The 16310-nt window shown below is 44.6% G+C and overlaps 1 protein-coding gene across 3 annotated transcripts in view; it reads left to right on the top strand.

The window, feature by feature from the left end:
• The window catches only part of GATA3 (GATA binding protein 3), a 28580-nt gene extending 25089 nt beyond the window's left edge, over window positions 1-3491 (top strand). For all 3 annotated transcript variants that reach the window (XM_006772601.2, XM_006772602.2, XM_006772600.2), the window contains exon 6: window positions 1392-3491. In XM_006772601.2, the coding sequence (XP_006772664.1) occupies window positions 1392-1676 (285 nt within the window). In that variant the 3' untranslated portion in view covers window positions 1677-3491. The remainder of the gene's footprint in view (window positions 1-1391) is intronic.
• Window positions 3492-16310: the final 12819 nt, after the last annotated feature.

Here is a 16310-nt window from a genome sequence, read left to right as displayed (position 1 = left end):
CTCTCCCCCCTCCCCCGTGACCTCTCCCAGCTCAGCTCCAGGAAGCTGTGTGTTTGCTGCTCTCAGAAGCGTGGTCAGCAGCCCGTCACTCTTGGCTGTTTGAATTCTTTCTTCCTTAACTGCTGTTTGTTCACTTTTGGAACAAACAGGTAGATCCGAGAGCCATGAGAAACTTCTTCTTTTTTTTTTTTTCACCCTTGAGGATGTTTTTTCCCAGGAGTCAGGAATGACCGAGACCCTGACATTCCCTCCTTGAGTTGCTTTGCCGCATTCCCTGGACACGAGGCCAGATGTGGTTTGCTGCACGGGACGGATGACTGCTATTGCGGTCAATCTGATTCTGACTCCTCATGGAGAGTGGGAGAGTGGTCTCTGTGGCTTTGTAATGTCCCCTGTCTTGATTCACCCTACCCCCCCTCCCCCGCCCCCGAAAGCAAATGTATCTTAAAAAGAAAACCAGTGAGTGTTAATGGAGAAGAGAGAGGTGGTGTGCTGTCTCAGAGGCTGAAGACTTGTGACCTTTCGAGTAGTTGCTTGCCTCTGTCTCTAGTTCCTGCCTGGTTTTTGATTTTTAGGATGAGAGCACTTTCATGCTAGGACAGTGCTTTGCATCCTCCAAGTGGTTTGGCTGTTTGTCTAGTTAGCAGGGGAGAGTCAGAAATTGCAATCTTCAGTCATTGCAGTTGCTGTGACATGGGCAAGAGATGACCTTCTGAAAAGATAGGTTGTATTAAAATAGGACCCCAGAACATACAAATTCCTGGGGCAGATTTGACAGCACCTCTCCTGGCCAAAGGGCAGGTAGAAGAGAGGCAGCCAAAATGTACTTTGAATCGGGGTACAGTCCTCGTTTCCCGAAGCAGATGCACATAAACATGTCTGGCCGCCTCAAGCAGTGCTTTAAAGTCCAACACGAATTTCAGGGGAGGAGACAAAATGTTATTTCCCCCTTGAAGATGCCTCCATCCCGATGAAGTAGTCTAAGGAAACCCTAATGAATAAGACAAGTTACTATATTTTAGGGAAATACAGTCCTGTTGGGTAGTTCTCTAGAATGTGGTCCCTGGGGACTCGGACTTCCCGCAGGCAGATTTCCCCCCAAATGGCTGATGTGGATGAACATGATTAATAACCTCTGCTTGGAACACCTTTCCTACGGTCTCTTGGTTTCGGAAACTGATAGAGGCTGACAGTCAGAGCTCCGCCGCAGACCTAGCCTGCGGGCCCGTGGGTCCCCGGGGCGGAGGCAGGATGGGGTGGGCGGAAGGGGCCCCAGGAGAGCAGAGCCCCGAGCTGGGCAGTCAGAGGGACCTGTGTTGGAGTGGGAAAGCCTGTACCATTACAGAGCAAGCAACAAAGTAAAAAAAAAAAAAAAATTGATCTTTGTTTAGATTAACAGACCCCTGACTATGAAGAAGGAAGGCATCCAGACCAGAAACCGAAAAATGTCTAGCAAATCCAAAAAGTGCAAAAAGGTACATGACACGCTGGAGGACTTCCCCAAGAGCAGCTCCTTCAACCCAGCCGCCCTCTCCAGACACATGTCCTCCCTCAGCCACATTTCGCCCTTCAGCCACTCCAGCCACATGCTGACCACTCCGACGCCGATGCACCCGCCGTCCAGCCTCTCCTTTGGACCTCACCACCCCTCCAGTATGGTCACCGCCATGGGTTAGATTCTCGGCTCGATGCTCAAAGGCCTCCAGGCGAGAGTGCCTCCAGCCCCTTCTACGTGCATTTTTGCAGGAGTCTATCATGAAACCGAGAACCGATGGATATCTGTTTGTTCTGAAGGCAGAAGGCAAAATGTTTGCCACTTTTGCCGAGGAGCTCACTGTGGCGTCTGCGTTCCCAATCACTGAATCTGGATCCCATTTGTGAATAAGCCATTCAGACTCATGTTCCCTATTTAACAGGGTCTCTCTAGTGCTGTGAAAAAAAATGCTGAACATTGCATATAACTTATAATGTAAGAAATACTGTACATTTGAAGAAGACTTTATTGCATCTGGGTAGCGGTAAGGAAGGCACAAAGGATGCCAAGAATTTTAAGGAAGATGGGGGAAATCAAGTGTGGAAATTAAGAAGAAACTAGGTCTGATGTCCAAATGGACAAACGGCCAGTTTTGTTTCCCCTCAATGGCCACAGGTGCTTGATGCATTAAAAAAAAAAAAAGAAAAAAAGAACAAAAAGAACAAAAAAAAAAAAGTCGTAGGCGAATCATTTGTTCAAAGCTGTGGGCCTCTGCTTAGGAAATTGTATCAGTTCAGGCAATCCGTGTTAACACTCACATTTTGCCATCGAGGGTTTCAGATAGCCTTTTCCCAGGCCTACATGCTGCGTGATCCAGTCCCTGTAATTGTTGTTTGTATGTATAATTCAAAGCACCAAAATAAGAAAAGATGTAGATTTATTTCATCATATTATACAGACTGAATCGTTGTACAAATTTATTTACTGCTAGTGTTAAGATCTGCTTTTTTTTTTTGTTTAATATTTTTCTTCTCTCTCAATTTTTGGTTGAATAAACTAGATAATATTCAATTGACTTAAGGTGATTGTGCTCCAGAGGGCTTCTTTCCCTTTTGTTTTTTGATGATATTTATTAAATAGCTTCTAAGGGTACAGCAGCATCTGTCGTTTCACTCACTCCTCCTGCAGCCTGTGCTATGAGGGTAGCAGTGTATGAGCTACCGACATGCATGTCAGCGCCTTAGGCCGGACAGCCCTGGTCCGGGAGCAGCCTGGCTGATTGTTAGCTCTGTTGTACTCTGTGTTAGTGATCATTGCCTTTAATCTAATCTGTTGGAATAATAATATAAAATAATAATAAAGAGGAAATATTTTAAAACAACCCAATAACATTGTATCAAAGTGTGGCCATGCTCTTCTAGAACCTGGTAGCTCTAGCTAATTTAAGAAAAAGAAGTTTAAAAAGAAACAACACCCAAACATGTGAAGTTATTCACTAGATCATGCAAACCCCAGATCATCCACGTTTATCCCCTTTGGGAAATTGGGCTCTATAGAGCCTTCCATGCAGTCCGAGGATTTACGCTGGGGTGGGAGTAACTTCCGCGGTCCCTCAGTGAGCTGCAGCTCCCTCTTCCTTGTGCACCTCGAATGAGGAGCCAGTCTTCTCACAGGAGGAACGGAAGATGTCCTCGCTGAGATTCCCAGGCGGACTGCCGCTGAGGGATTCTTCACTGTTCTCTGCAAGACGTGAAGGAGCTGGGCTGGTTCTTGAGGTCATTTCTGTTGCTTTCTACTGTCGAATTGAGTAACGCCACATGGAGAATTTATTGGAATGTTTGCGAAACACGAAATAACCGTTTTGTAACTTATGCTGTATAGTTTCCTTTTCCTCTGTTGACCGAATGTGTAACTATGACACACATTTAAAAACTTCTGTTAATCACCTTTCTGCTTTCTTAGCAAATATTTTAAACCTAAAGCTAAATGTTGAAATAAAGGAGTCGAGAATCACTGAGATGCAGATGGAGATCTTACTGGGTCTTAATTAATGATCTACAATTCCAATGTTGTTTTCAGTTTCTTTTGAGGCACCGAAGGAAATCATCATCTACCGCCATCTGAAACTTGGGAGATTTTGTGGTATTGTTCCAGTGTCTCAGGATTCACTACCTCGCTTCTTCAGGAACAGATCTGAGTTAATGAATGCCCTTTCACCTTAAGAACAGGGAGTTGAAATTCTTGGCATTCTTAGGGTAGGAGAAGGTGGGGGTGGGGGTGGGGGCACACAGAAAAATCCCAAACTCAGTACTCTAGCTCCATTTGTTTTAGGTACTGTAGTGGCATATTTGATTTTATTCTTTCAGAAAAATGTCATTTTGTCATCCTATATATTGAGTCAACATTCTAAGATATTTCCAGAAGATATGAGAGATTTGAAAAAAATATATGATTGCTATATATGATTCAGTTTCTTAGAAGGTTATATATTTTCATGGTTTCAATGGTTTTGTTTTTTCTTCATTTAAAGTAAATATAAGACACACTAGGAGAGCAATGCTAGAGAGGGTCTCACCTAGAAAAACATAACAAGATTGTAGATCTTAAATATTGCTTAAATATTTTTGAGTAAACTGTACCTCTAATTAATTTTCAACCTGTTTTGCCTCAGTTTTGAAATAGTTGCATTAGCTCACCCATAGATTACTTGAGAAATATGTACACAAATTTGGGTTATTTCCTTAAAACATTTAAAAAGCCAACATAATAGAAAAAATATACTATGTGGTTATTGCACAGCATTGGTATTTGTGAACTCTCATATTTCTAACAGTGAAGTTTATGAAGTAAAAAAATTTTAATTTAAGCACTTTTTATGTATTCAGTAAGTACCTAGCAAGTGTCTAGGTTGAAGTCCATTTAAAACCACTTTTTGTTTTTTTAAGCAGATCAGGAAATAGAGAAACCAAGACTTCAGTGTCTCATTCTTACTTTGTGACATTTACGTGTTATTCCCCTTTCAAAAAATCTACATGCACTGTGGTACGGTTCCCATTTGGGCCCCTGGGTTGGTTGCCAGGCAGACGGTAGGCCACAGAAGTGGGGACACCCAGAGCCTGTCTTCTGAGCTCAATGTCTATTCTCTAAACCTTTCTGTTTTTAAAATTATTCAAAAAGCCAGTTAATCATCACAAAACTTCATTTTAGTATTTCCTGAGTCTAGGACTCTGGGAGGGGAGCAGATTCTTCCTGGGTACTGCGTGCCTGACTGAGTTTGGTAAAACACCTGTTCACAAAATTAAAGCGCCCAAACTCAAATGCCATCCGCGGTCTGCCTCTGATACTTTCCTCACAATGGTGAATTGTCTTATTTCCATTTCAAAGATTTAGAAGCATTATTTTTTTTTAATATATATTTTATTGACTTTCCACAGAGAGGAAGGGAGAGTGATAGAGAGTTAGAAAGATCGATGGGAGAGAAACATCGATCAGCTGCCTCCTGCACACCCCCTACTGGGGATGTGCCTGCAACCAAGGTACACGTCCTTGGCCGGAATAGAACCTGGGACCCTTGAGTCCGCAGGCCGACGCTCCATCCACTGAGCCAAACAGGCCAGGGCAGATTTAGAAGTGTTATTGCTCCATATACTCTTTTGTGACATCGCCCTGTCCTCAACTCCCAACCCACCCCCAAATTTAGAACCATTTCTGTGATCTCGGCTGGACAACAGCCATTATCGACTCTTCTACTGTTAAATTTCCTCCAATTTCCAAGCTAAGGAGAGAATTAAAAATTTTTAATTAAAAAATAAAAGGCCAAAAGAAAACTTTTGAATGAAGGCACATTATATTGCGGGTTTATCCACAGAACACAAGTTTGAACCGTTCTCCAAAACAGCGAACACATCAACTCCTTTCCTGTGCTTTCAAATGAAACAAACTTTGGAAAAACATTTTCATTTTTGTTTATTCCATCTTGTTCAAGTGGTGTGAGTACACCCTCAAATGGGACTTGTCCACAACCTTTGCAAAAGCCCAGGAAAGGGAAAACCCCAGAATTCAGAGATACTCATTGATCATTTGAACATATGATGATGATGGGCCCAGAAGTCTGAGAATGGGATCCTGATTGTGGCACAGAATGATCTGAGGCCGTTGGCTAGATTTCTCTGGGAGTCAGCTCTTTATCTGTTACTTAGATGAGATGGCCTCAAGCCCCATGAGTCCATTAGATGATGATGATGATTATTTTTGAGAACATCCTTGATTAGGAAAGGTGTCCTTACACCCTTGTCAGAATTATGACCAGTTCATGATTCCAGAAGGGGCCCGAATTGTCCCACTCCCCTCTGTCCTTAGCATTATCTGGCAAAACAAAAATTAACTTGTGACTGTCAGCCCAGGACAGGAGTTAGTGTCCCAGTCTGCAGAGTCCCTGCTACTTCTGAAATGTGTCTAAGCCCCTCTGGAGTGGAATACACAGGGCTTGCTTGTCCTGCTGATGTTGGCAACATGGTTCATATTTCACTCATCCATTGTGTAAAGAAATTCTGCCTGAACTGCTTACAGGCTATTCCAGGGCAGAGCCAAATCCAGTCTTTCTTTTTCCTTGTGCCCCACCTCGGTCTGCTCTCTCTGGAGAAGGGGATCAACGGAGGAAGCAGATCGAACTTCCCCAAAGCTGTTCCTTTTCTGGGACTCCTTGTGGACTTGGGTATCTCCTGGCTCTTCTCACTTGTGTTTGAGCTTCTTTGCAGGGGATCTCGGTACATTAGCCACATTGTTTGTGGTGCATTTTGACAATCCCCTGTCATGTCTGTGTGCACAGTCTGGCAGGCTGGCACTGGAGCCGGGATTTGGAGAGCAGGCCCACTCCCCTGCCCATCCCTGTCCTGCCCCCCCGACCCTGCCCCCATAGAACAAAAAGCATGCATTAGCAAGCACTCCTCTATACTGTGTTCCAGTGAAAGCCCATACATGTGCAAACACCTGGAGAAAAGTTTGTCTTCCTAAGGAAGTGGTTTTGCAACTGGGATGTAGTGTGAAGACAGGCAAGGCAATCTGCTCCCAGAACTGGGTCCTCATTTGGTGAACTGGTTTGAACGGGATCCCACAGCAGAAGGATTGGTTGGTGTCTGCACGATGCCTAATTACTACCAGGTAGTCAACTAAGAAAGCAATCCAATTGGGGATTTTTTATTTTTTGGCCTTTGGGCATAAGAAACTTCCAAAAAATGACAGTTTTCTTTTTTTCTGATTATAAAATTAGTTAATACTTATTGACCAAACTTAAGTACCCCTCCACACACACTCAAAAAAATTTTTTTTAAAGAAGCAGAAGAAACAGCACTTTTTGGGTTGCTGTTGAGTTGGCTGTGTGAATCCAGTCTTTTGAACAGTTGATCTGGAATGTCTTAATGAATCCTATGACCCTGGAGGGAGGGTGTGGCATGGGTGCTTGGGTAGAGGAGTTGCTTTTTGAGGGTCATTACAACTCCATTTTGTAAACTAGGAAGGCTCATTAAGTTAAATGCATCTTGTAAAAGGTGGTCGCTCTCTCCCTTCTCACGGGTTGGGGAGGCTCACTCCGCTGTGTTGGGACTGCCTCTCACAGCCATTGCAAGGATGGTTGGTTCCTCTTAAGCACAGACGCCAGGCAGCTCTGCACACACTGCCCTATCCGACCACAACCCCAAACACGGCAACTGCCGGCTCTGAGCTGAAGCTGTCTGGGTTTCCCTCCATTGACATCCCATAATAGCGAGTCAGAAATTCTCTTCTCAGTTCTCCTCTGCTGTAGGCAACCATTCCTGTGTTAGGCCTGTAAGCGACCTGTCTTCTATAAACTGACCCTTGGTGCACAAAGCCATCCTGTTCTTTACTTTGATTACTGTCAGGGGCAGAGACACCTGAGGTGCCTTGTAGCAGGCTGGGCCTCCCTCAGAGAATTCCACATTTTTCAGTGGTTAACTGATTGTGTTCACTCTTCTGAAGACCACAGGACTCCTGACAATGGCCTGGAGCCCTGGTCTTCCTAGAAGGACAGGGGGACTGGCCATCTGTTCAGCCTGGCCCTTGGGGATCATTTAGACTGGATGTTGAGAGGAATCAGACTGAAAAAATGGGCTGGGAGGCTGTCACATGACACACAAAGGCTATCAAGCACAGATCACAACCTATCAAACCACTGAGAAATGATAGCCAAGGTTCCCATTGATCACGACCTGTGTGGAAGGCAAATTGATTTTCTCACTTGATTTCCAGGAAAGCCCTGTCAAGTGGGAAGTTTATTATCCTTGTTTTGTGGATAAGAAAATTATGGGGTAGCAAAGGCAAGTAAGGTGCCCAAAGTCACACACTGGTGAATGGATTTGCTGGGACTTGAACTGAGCAGGGTGCAGAGCCCACACCTTGGTGGAGCTTGGCCCACGAGGAGCAGTCAGCACTATTGTGCTCAGCATGGCAGCCCTGGGACACATAAGACAACCCCAAACCTTCTGTTGGATACACGAATGACTCATTAGACATAGTGGTCTCTAATCTGACTGCATTTCGGTTGGGTAGCAGTAGATGTGAGGCAGGAAGGATGTGTTTGCTGTTCCTCAGAGGCTTGGTAACAGATCTCCAGGAGCACTGAAATCTGAGGCTCCAAGACAAACTCTTCCAAATGTCAAGTCCACTGCCCTGATGAAGCCAAAATCTGTATTAGTTTCCTACTGCTGCTGTAACAAATGACCACAAATGTGGTGGCACACCACAGCCCACATTTGTTCTCTGACACTTTGGGAGATCCAAAATCTGAAGTCAGTTTCACTGGGCCAAGGTCAAGGTGTGGCAAGTGTGGTTGCTTCCAGAGGCTCTGGAGGAGAACGTTTCCTGCTTTTTCTGGCTTCCAGAGGCCTCCTGCATTCCTTGGCTCATGGTCTTTTTCTTGTATTGCTCCAGCCTCTCGCTTCCACCCTCACAACTCCATCTCCTCTTGGGTCAAAAAAGAGTAGCCGTCCCTCCCCTGGAGAAAGATATGACTTAGAGGTGACAGTGGAGGAAAGGATCCGCTTCCCTTCCTCTCTGGGGTGAGGTGTGTGATGGGAAGCTGGGGAAATTTTCTACTCTGCATAGTTTACGAGCCCCAACTAGAGATGGGCCTGTGATCGTGTTCTTATTTGCATCAGACATTAATCAACAGATATTGGCCTCACTGTCTGTGCAGGTCTCTCCTGACACGAAGGTAAAGAAATAAGGAAATAGAGACATTCGTTTCTTAAACCTAGGGCAGTTTCATACATGACTCCTGACCTCGCAGGGTGACTCGGGGTCTTTGGACCCCATGTTGAGGTGGGAGTGTGATCTTGTTCACCTTAAAGATGCATTTATTGAGACCTGTTGATGAGATGGGCTGGGAGGAAGCTCTCTTTCTGTGTCTTCTTGCTATGGGGACCTTTCTGTAATGGGGGAGTATAATAAAACGGTACACACCCCTGTTATTCTGCCCTCTTGATTGTGTGGGAGCGAGGGCATTTCCATGACAGCATTTCACTGGCATGAAAGTTTGATAGCATGAAATTTCAGAGCCTCTCATGGGTGAGGAGCAGGATACATGTGGTAGGAACTGGCCTTCTCTCAGCTCCCAGTATATTATGCCAAATAAGTGAGCATCTAATCTGACTATGTGTGAAGTCAACCTTCCCTGAAAGAGGCCTACAATCTCTTTGCAGTGACATGATGTGCCTGGCAATAATTAAATTGTAAATGCGTGTCTGGCTCCCCGGTTGACCAGGTTCTGATGTGCAGTCCTATGCTTATAACAGAGATGACAGGAGGGCCATGCCCTCCTAACTGGATCAGGGGCCTGGAGCTGCCATTGGGCCTCCCTAAATGTGATTGGTGGTGGCGTGAAGGGATGGAGCTTGGAGCTGAATTCACTGTGCTGCTGCTCTGGTTGGCGTACCACATCCCCCAATTCCACCAGAGGCTAACTATCCTGTTTGTGGATTAGACAGGCCCTGAGTGCAACCTTTCCTCATAGATTCCAGATCCAGCCCCCTCCTCTGCCCCTTAGCACATCCGTTCCAAGGGAAGGCAGGAGCATGGACAGCCCGCTTTACTAATCGCCAGCAGCTCCGATGCAGGTAGAGGTTTCCAACTACAGCATGTCTAAGATGAAGTTTGGGGATTAGGTGTCTCTGCTTTCCATTACCACAGATAGAAGAGCTGGCGGAATGTCCGCCCTCGTAGCCAGCTGGCTGGACAAAGGTGAAAGGAGAGGAGGAAAGAAAGAGTTATGTATCAATCCACTTTTTCCATCCTCGCGGTCCTCTAAGGTGCCTTGCTGGCCTGTGTCTTCTCTCTGTCATGACCTGGGAAACTGAAGCTCTAGGGACATACCTGAGTTATCCAAAGATACAGAGGGGTCTGTCTCCAGGGGCTTGTCCTAGACTGTGGAGGGCTGGTGGATCTGTTCTTGGCATTAGCAGAGAAACATAGAAAAGCCTGCCGCATAAGTCCTAAACTTAAGAGAAATGCCGCTGAGATAAAGTTGCTTTCTAGATAAAGTTATCCTGAATGGGCGATCTCACCTTGATTTCATATACTTAAAAAAAGTCCCAGTCCTGTCAGTGGTTGTTTTAGTCCCTGTTTTAGAACCGTGCTGTGCATCCTCCAGCCACTAAACTTAATGTTTGTGACGATGTGACAAGAAATAGGCCCACTTGATTCTAGAGTTTCAGTGGATTTTCATTGAAGACAGAGCAGTAATTTAGTGAGAAGGATGCTCAGGATAAGCTGAAATTTGCAAATCAATACAATGTGTTGGCTTACTCAGAACGTCCCCATTTTGTTAAGGATTACATTTCTACATGGTTTGCAGACTAGATGTTAATCAGTGGCTGTTGGCCAGAGAGGGCTAACCCTACCAGCAAATAAATGCATTTAAGATGTTAGAAAGTGACCGAAGAGGAATATGTACGCAGAGGCCTAAAGAATATGAAACCAGTTAAGAACTCAAAGGTCATTTTGTTCAGGGCAGAATTCTTGTGCATGGTGCTGACAGTTTGCCCTCTGGGTGTTTTCAGAGCTTAAAGGATCAAGCTCGTCCACGTGAAATATGGAATGTCTCCTACAGAAGCCCCATGCCCCCCTCAGCCAACCTTTTGGCCCTGTAATTAACATGGTTTCAGCTTCCTGTTGGATACCACCCTGCTGATAGCTCTAGCGTAGGCAAGGCCTCACTGAACTCATGGGCTGGCATCTCTGGAGGTTGTTTAAAGAAGGCTTAAGTAATAAAATAAAATGGAACACTCAACACTCCATAGCTTATGTTAGGCTAAGTGAAGGGAGGGACGGGTTGTCATTTTCCATGTCTGAGATGGGTTCCCCGTGACAATGGAGCTTCTTTGCCACTGTGCAGAAAGCCCACCAGGGCTGATGAGATCGCCACTGTCAAAATGGACTGCCATGCATGGAGGGGCAAACTGTGACCTTCCATTTAAAAACTGGCTTATGTTCCTAGAGGTTGATGGGGAAGAGGAGGCTTCTTTGTTGAGCTTTGCATGTAGAAGAAGCCGCTAACACCTTAAAACTCAAACCGAGCACCTATGGGAATGCTAGGCACTGGGGATGATGCGATGTTTGGGTCAAAGGGGCCTTTCTGTGTCTCTCAACACAGAGCACAGGGCACTCCGTTCAATAATAACATCAGCTAATGCATAAGGTGGCCACCAGGTCTGGAAAGGTAACAATTGTTTTATCATGTAAGGAAATTAATATCAATAACCACTGACATTGTTTTCTATATTTCTAGACTTGGTGGCCACCCTGAACACTGAGCACATACTATGTTCTTTACAGGTGTTTTCTTGCTTAATCATCCCAATAGCCCTAGCATGTAGGGATTCTTATTTATCATCCCCATTTTCCAACAGAGAGGATTAGCTAGAGAAGCTAAGGTGAGTAATACACTCATAGCTTGTCAGACTCCAGAGCTGCGTTGTAAGTTCTGCTCTCTCTCTCCTCGGAGTGGCCAGCCCTTCTCCACCTAATCAGTAGCTGTAGGAAGGATACTGTGGTCATATTCCTCAGGCTCTTGCATTGTTTTTCTCAGAGCGCTTTCCATTGGCTCTTTAGGTAGAGCGATTGTCTTGCAGTTTCTCCCTTATAAGGCAGCCTGGCCACTTAAACTTCTCTCACAGCAGGCAAGGTGAGAGCTCACAGCCGGAGTGCTCTGGGGCTTAGGGCCTCAGGGGCGGTGTCCCTTGGGGAATGTTCTGGGCAGAGGCAGTTTGTGTTTAGACTTATTGCTTGGTGGTCACTGGCAGTCTTTGGAGCCCAGCATAACCTGCCATGTGGAAGCTCTGGGCTTAAAATCCCCTTTCAAAACTGAAGGAGGATATGGCTGCCTACTGGACACTTGCAAAGAGTGGTAGTTGCCTTTCAAATTGCTTGCTTGCCCGAACACTGGAGTAGGTAACGGGCACCGCTTGGAGACTTGCCGCTCTTAATTATGTCCCAGCTGGTAAAACTCAACCAAACTCATCACAAAACACTTAGTCCAATAAAAGAACCCACGTTTTATAATGGAGAAATTAGCCACTGTTGAGCCGTAGAGGTTAGGGAAACTGCCATAAAATATAATTATAATACTAATAATACTAATAGTGGTACACTATACATTGCCTCCTGCCTTTCATCCCAGATCTGAGAGTGGCTGGTTAATGCTAATTAATATAGCTTGACTTGTATGAGTCTGGAAAAGGAAGCATGAATTTTTATTTTTTAAAATTAATGGTGCCCCTTGGCTTGGTCAAAATAAAGATGGTAACCCAATCCTGGAGCCTTTGTCCAAGGACCCGAAGGGCATTCCAAACTTGTGTATTGAATGGAAGTGGTAAGCACTCAGGACTGGGTTTCAGACTCTCTGAAACAGTCAGGTGTCCCTGTCACTGACTTCCTGTGACATTGGGTCCAGTCTTGCTTTCTCTGTCGGGGAGGTGGTACAGGGAGATGGTAGTCTTTACATGCTTCCCTCACGCTTTGGGGTTGAACAGAAACACAATGAGGACAGAGTTTAGGAGCCTGTTTTCAACTTATGGTGCTCTGGGTGTTTGGTTTCTATCCCCCGTCTCGCTGGGCTTGGCCAAGAAGCAGGTTTGGTTAGTGATTGAAACGGGCTCCTGAGCACCCAGAACACTGATGCTGTTGCTTTGGAAGAAGGAATGAAGGCGAGAGGAGGACCCAGCATGTGCAGCAAAGTTTCCAAAGGTTACCACCTTTGTGTATTTCTTTATTCCCATGAGTTTGGGGCACTAAGGTGACAACCAGAGGGGCACACTCTCCAGAGTCAAAATCAGGTGGAGGATTTCGGAAGAGATAAGAATAGGAGGACCCAGATATATTCCTTGACCTGCAAACTGGGCTGTCAAGGCCAGGGTCAACCCTGTAACAGGCAGCCCATCTGTCCCTTCACCTTTCTAGCTGTAGCGTAGTGGTAAAGAACACAGATTCTGGAGCTGGATGGCCTGAATGCAAATTCGAAATACTGTATATAATGTCCTGAGAACTATACTAGTCACTAATTTAGCCTATAAAGTTGAAGAGCTATTATTATCCCTTCAAATCTGAAGTCTTTCTAGTTACCAATGGATTACCTGGCAAGGTTTAGTTGATGGCAGGGTCATAAGGAGAAGCACCTAGATCAGTGATGGTGAACCTATGACACGTGTTTCAGAGGTGACACACGAACTCATTTTTTTGGTTGATTTTTCTTTGTTAAATGGCATTTAAATACATAAAATAAATATCAAAAATATGTCTTTGTTTTACTATGGTTGTAAATATCAAAAAATTTCTATATGTGACACGGCACCAGAGTTAAGTTAGGGTTTTTCAGAATGCTGACACACCGAGCTCAAAAAGTTCACCATCACTGACCTAGATGGTCAAGGATCTTTTGAGTAGGAAGAGTAGGAGGGCTAAAAAGGTATATTTACCTTGTTCTATCTCTGCCATGCCCTCCAGGGGTCCTTGAACAGTGAACTTGAAAGCACTTCTGGGCAAAGGTGGGAGTGGGTTGGTGAGATGCTATGTGACCGCAAACCCAATGCTTTGGAAAATGATCCAAAATAATTTATTCAGGATAAACATTCCAGACTGGGAGAATCTTCTGGAGTCCACATGGAAGATAGAATCATGGAAGATGAGTGGATGAGATGCTGGAAGGGAAATTTGAGGAAGCAGCAGAATTGGGATGGAGCCACAGGGCAAACCAGTTCAGTGCATTTCTGTTTCTGGGCATGTTTGACAGTATGAGAGTTACACAGGAAGCCTTAAATGGAGACCGGCCTTGCATCTCAGGGAAGCCAACCATTATACTTTGCAAGGATAGTAAAAGGTGATTAGTTGCTATCTGTGACATCCAAGATGAAGCTGTGTATTGGTTCATTCTTGTGCCTTACTCTTGAACCCAGAGCAAGTAGAGGATTCCGTGTTGTGTGACTAGGAAGCTCCACATTGGCACAGCACTAATTGTACCCATCGAGGGACGGGGGAACAAATCGAAGCATTCATGATGAACGCAAAGCAAATGACAACCCAAATGACTTGCCTTTTGAGAGGTGCTACTAAACTTTAAAAAGACAGTTATTGGACAATGAAAGACTTCGCTTTACAAAGGCACTAAACAGGAACGTGGAGGCGGTTACTCATTAGGAACTGGTCAACGAAGTCAAATTTCTAAATGTCTGTCTGAAATTCCATTTAAAAAATTCCCTAGAATTCTAAGGTCTGGTATAGCAATGGTAAGTACAGTTCAGGTATTAATTTGTACTGTTCTCCGTCAGTGTTATAAAAAGGCAAGAACTAAAATCACCAGTATGAGAAATGGATGTCTGCCAAGGGCTTGGGTTAGATTTTTTTTCTACCTCGTGGCTTATGACTGAGAGTGATGAAAAACATCCAGAATGCTAGATATTCTCAGATTTTGTCCTAACTTCCTCTTGTTACCTGATACCGGACAAGGGGCTTACTTTCCTTGTGCTAGAATTTCCTCATTTCAAGACCATGGAATACCATGGTAATTATAGTGTATGGTTCCTTGGGTGAAGGGAGTATCAATCAGAAAGTGTTGTCAGCTCCATTGTGGCCTATTTTGTTACCCCCAAGGGTTGGTAGTGTAGCCAAGACTGAGGTCAAATAGGTGGAAAATATTGAAACATGTTCCAATGCAATGTGCCATTTAACCCAACATGTAAATACTCATGGTGTCCAGAGTAAAATATCAGCAGTGTGGATATCAGCCCCACACGTACTCAGAAAAAGGAAAGGTTAATAAAATGTAACACTATTGAGACCTTGGCCTCCAATTATAGGATCTGATGTTAGTCATATTGAGTGGTGTTTATATCTGAAGGAATGTGTGTCTACATGTTTCTCCATAGATGCGTAAGCATTCACATGTTTATGTGTTTATCTTGATATTCCAATCCAAATATATATTAGTTTAGGTTTATTCATTATCTTGAAATGCCTATACATTTTTATTTTTTCATCAGAATAGGCATCAGAAGCTTAATATTTGGGTAGGAAAGAAGATATTTTTCAGGGGTTCCTTCTATTATGTAGGGCAAAATTCACTGCAAAGGTCATTGAGGTCCACTGTGGTGATCTCATGTTTGGATTGGGGACCAACTCGACAAGAACTCAGAAGCCCCATTCTTCCTTGGAGAGGCAGACATGGGAGTATGTAGCCTTTCTGTGTGTAGTTGCTGGCCTGTGCTTCTTGTGGAGCACAGAGAGGCTGGGAAGAGTCCTTGGGACGTCATTAAAGGGTCAATCAACTATCTGAACGCTTATCTAAACCAGTTTCCTAAAGTGTTCAGGCAATCAGCCATCATATAGGACTTAGGTCTCTGACTCTTCCCAAATCTGGAATTGTTTTAGAACCCTAGAGGGTCAAGGAAGCACATTTTTTTTTTTTGGCACTTTTGGAAGATGTGTTTCCATGTAAGCAAGGCAAACTTGTCTGGTTATGTGCTATGGCTGTGCACGCACAACATTCAATTACATCCTAAAGAGGAGACACATTTGTCAATGGAAGTATTAAGTGCCCACTATGCCTCAGCCATAAGGCTACACCTTCTGTAGTGATCCAAGGGCATGAACGTGCACAAAACTTCAAAACTGAAAAAGAAATGATTCAGACACAATAAGAGAAACAGGTTTGACGGCTTCTCCTGCCTCTGGTATCCTACTGACTCGTGGCTAGAGCTGATAAATGGCAGTGGTAAATTCCATAGGGTGGCTCTTCATAAAGAAAATTAGTGGCTGCATAAACTCAGATACTCTTAAAATTAGGCAACAAGGCTAAGTCCCAGTTAATCCCACAACCTCCCAGAGCTTAAGTAGAGCTCATGAGGACAGAATCCCTGGATCATACATTTTTATATTATAGAAAGTATACTTTCTCATCTGTAAAATGGAGTGTTTCTATGGTGATTAGATGAGATAACATAGGTAGACCATTTAGCCTAGTGATGGCATAGAGTAGATATTCAAGAGATGGAGACTATTATTAATATTACTAGAGGCTCAGTGCATGAAATTTGTGCATGTGGGGGGGGCGGGGGGCGGGAAGGAGGGTCCCTCAGCCCGGCCTGCACCCTCTCTCAATCCAGGACTGCTGACTCCTAACTGCTCGCCTGCCTGCCTGCCTGATTGCCCCTAACCACTCTGCCTGCCTGCCTGATCACCCCTAATTGCTCACCTGCCTGCCTGATTGCCTCTAACTGCCTCTGCCTTGACCCCCGCCATGGCGGCTTCATCTGGAAGGATGTCTGGAATGATG

The sequence above is a fragment of the Myotis davidii genome, unplaced genomic scaffold (assembly GCF_000327345.1).
Source record: "Myotis davidii unplaced genomic scaffold, ASM32734v1 scaffold544, whole genome shotgun sequence".
Taxonomy (NCBI): Eukaryota; Metazoa; Chordata; class Mammalia; order Chiroptera; family Vespertilionidae; genus Myotis; species Myotis davidii.
Note: the sequence above shows the minus strand (reverse complement) of the source record. Positions and strands in the feature narration are given on the sequence as shown.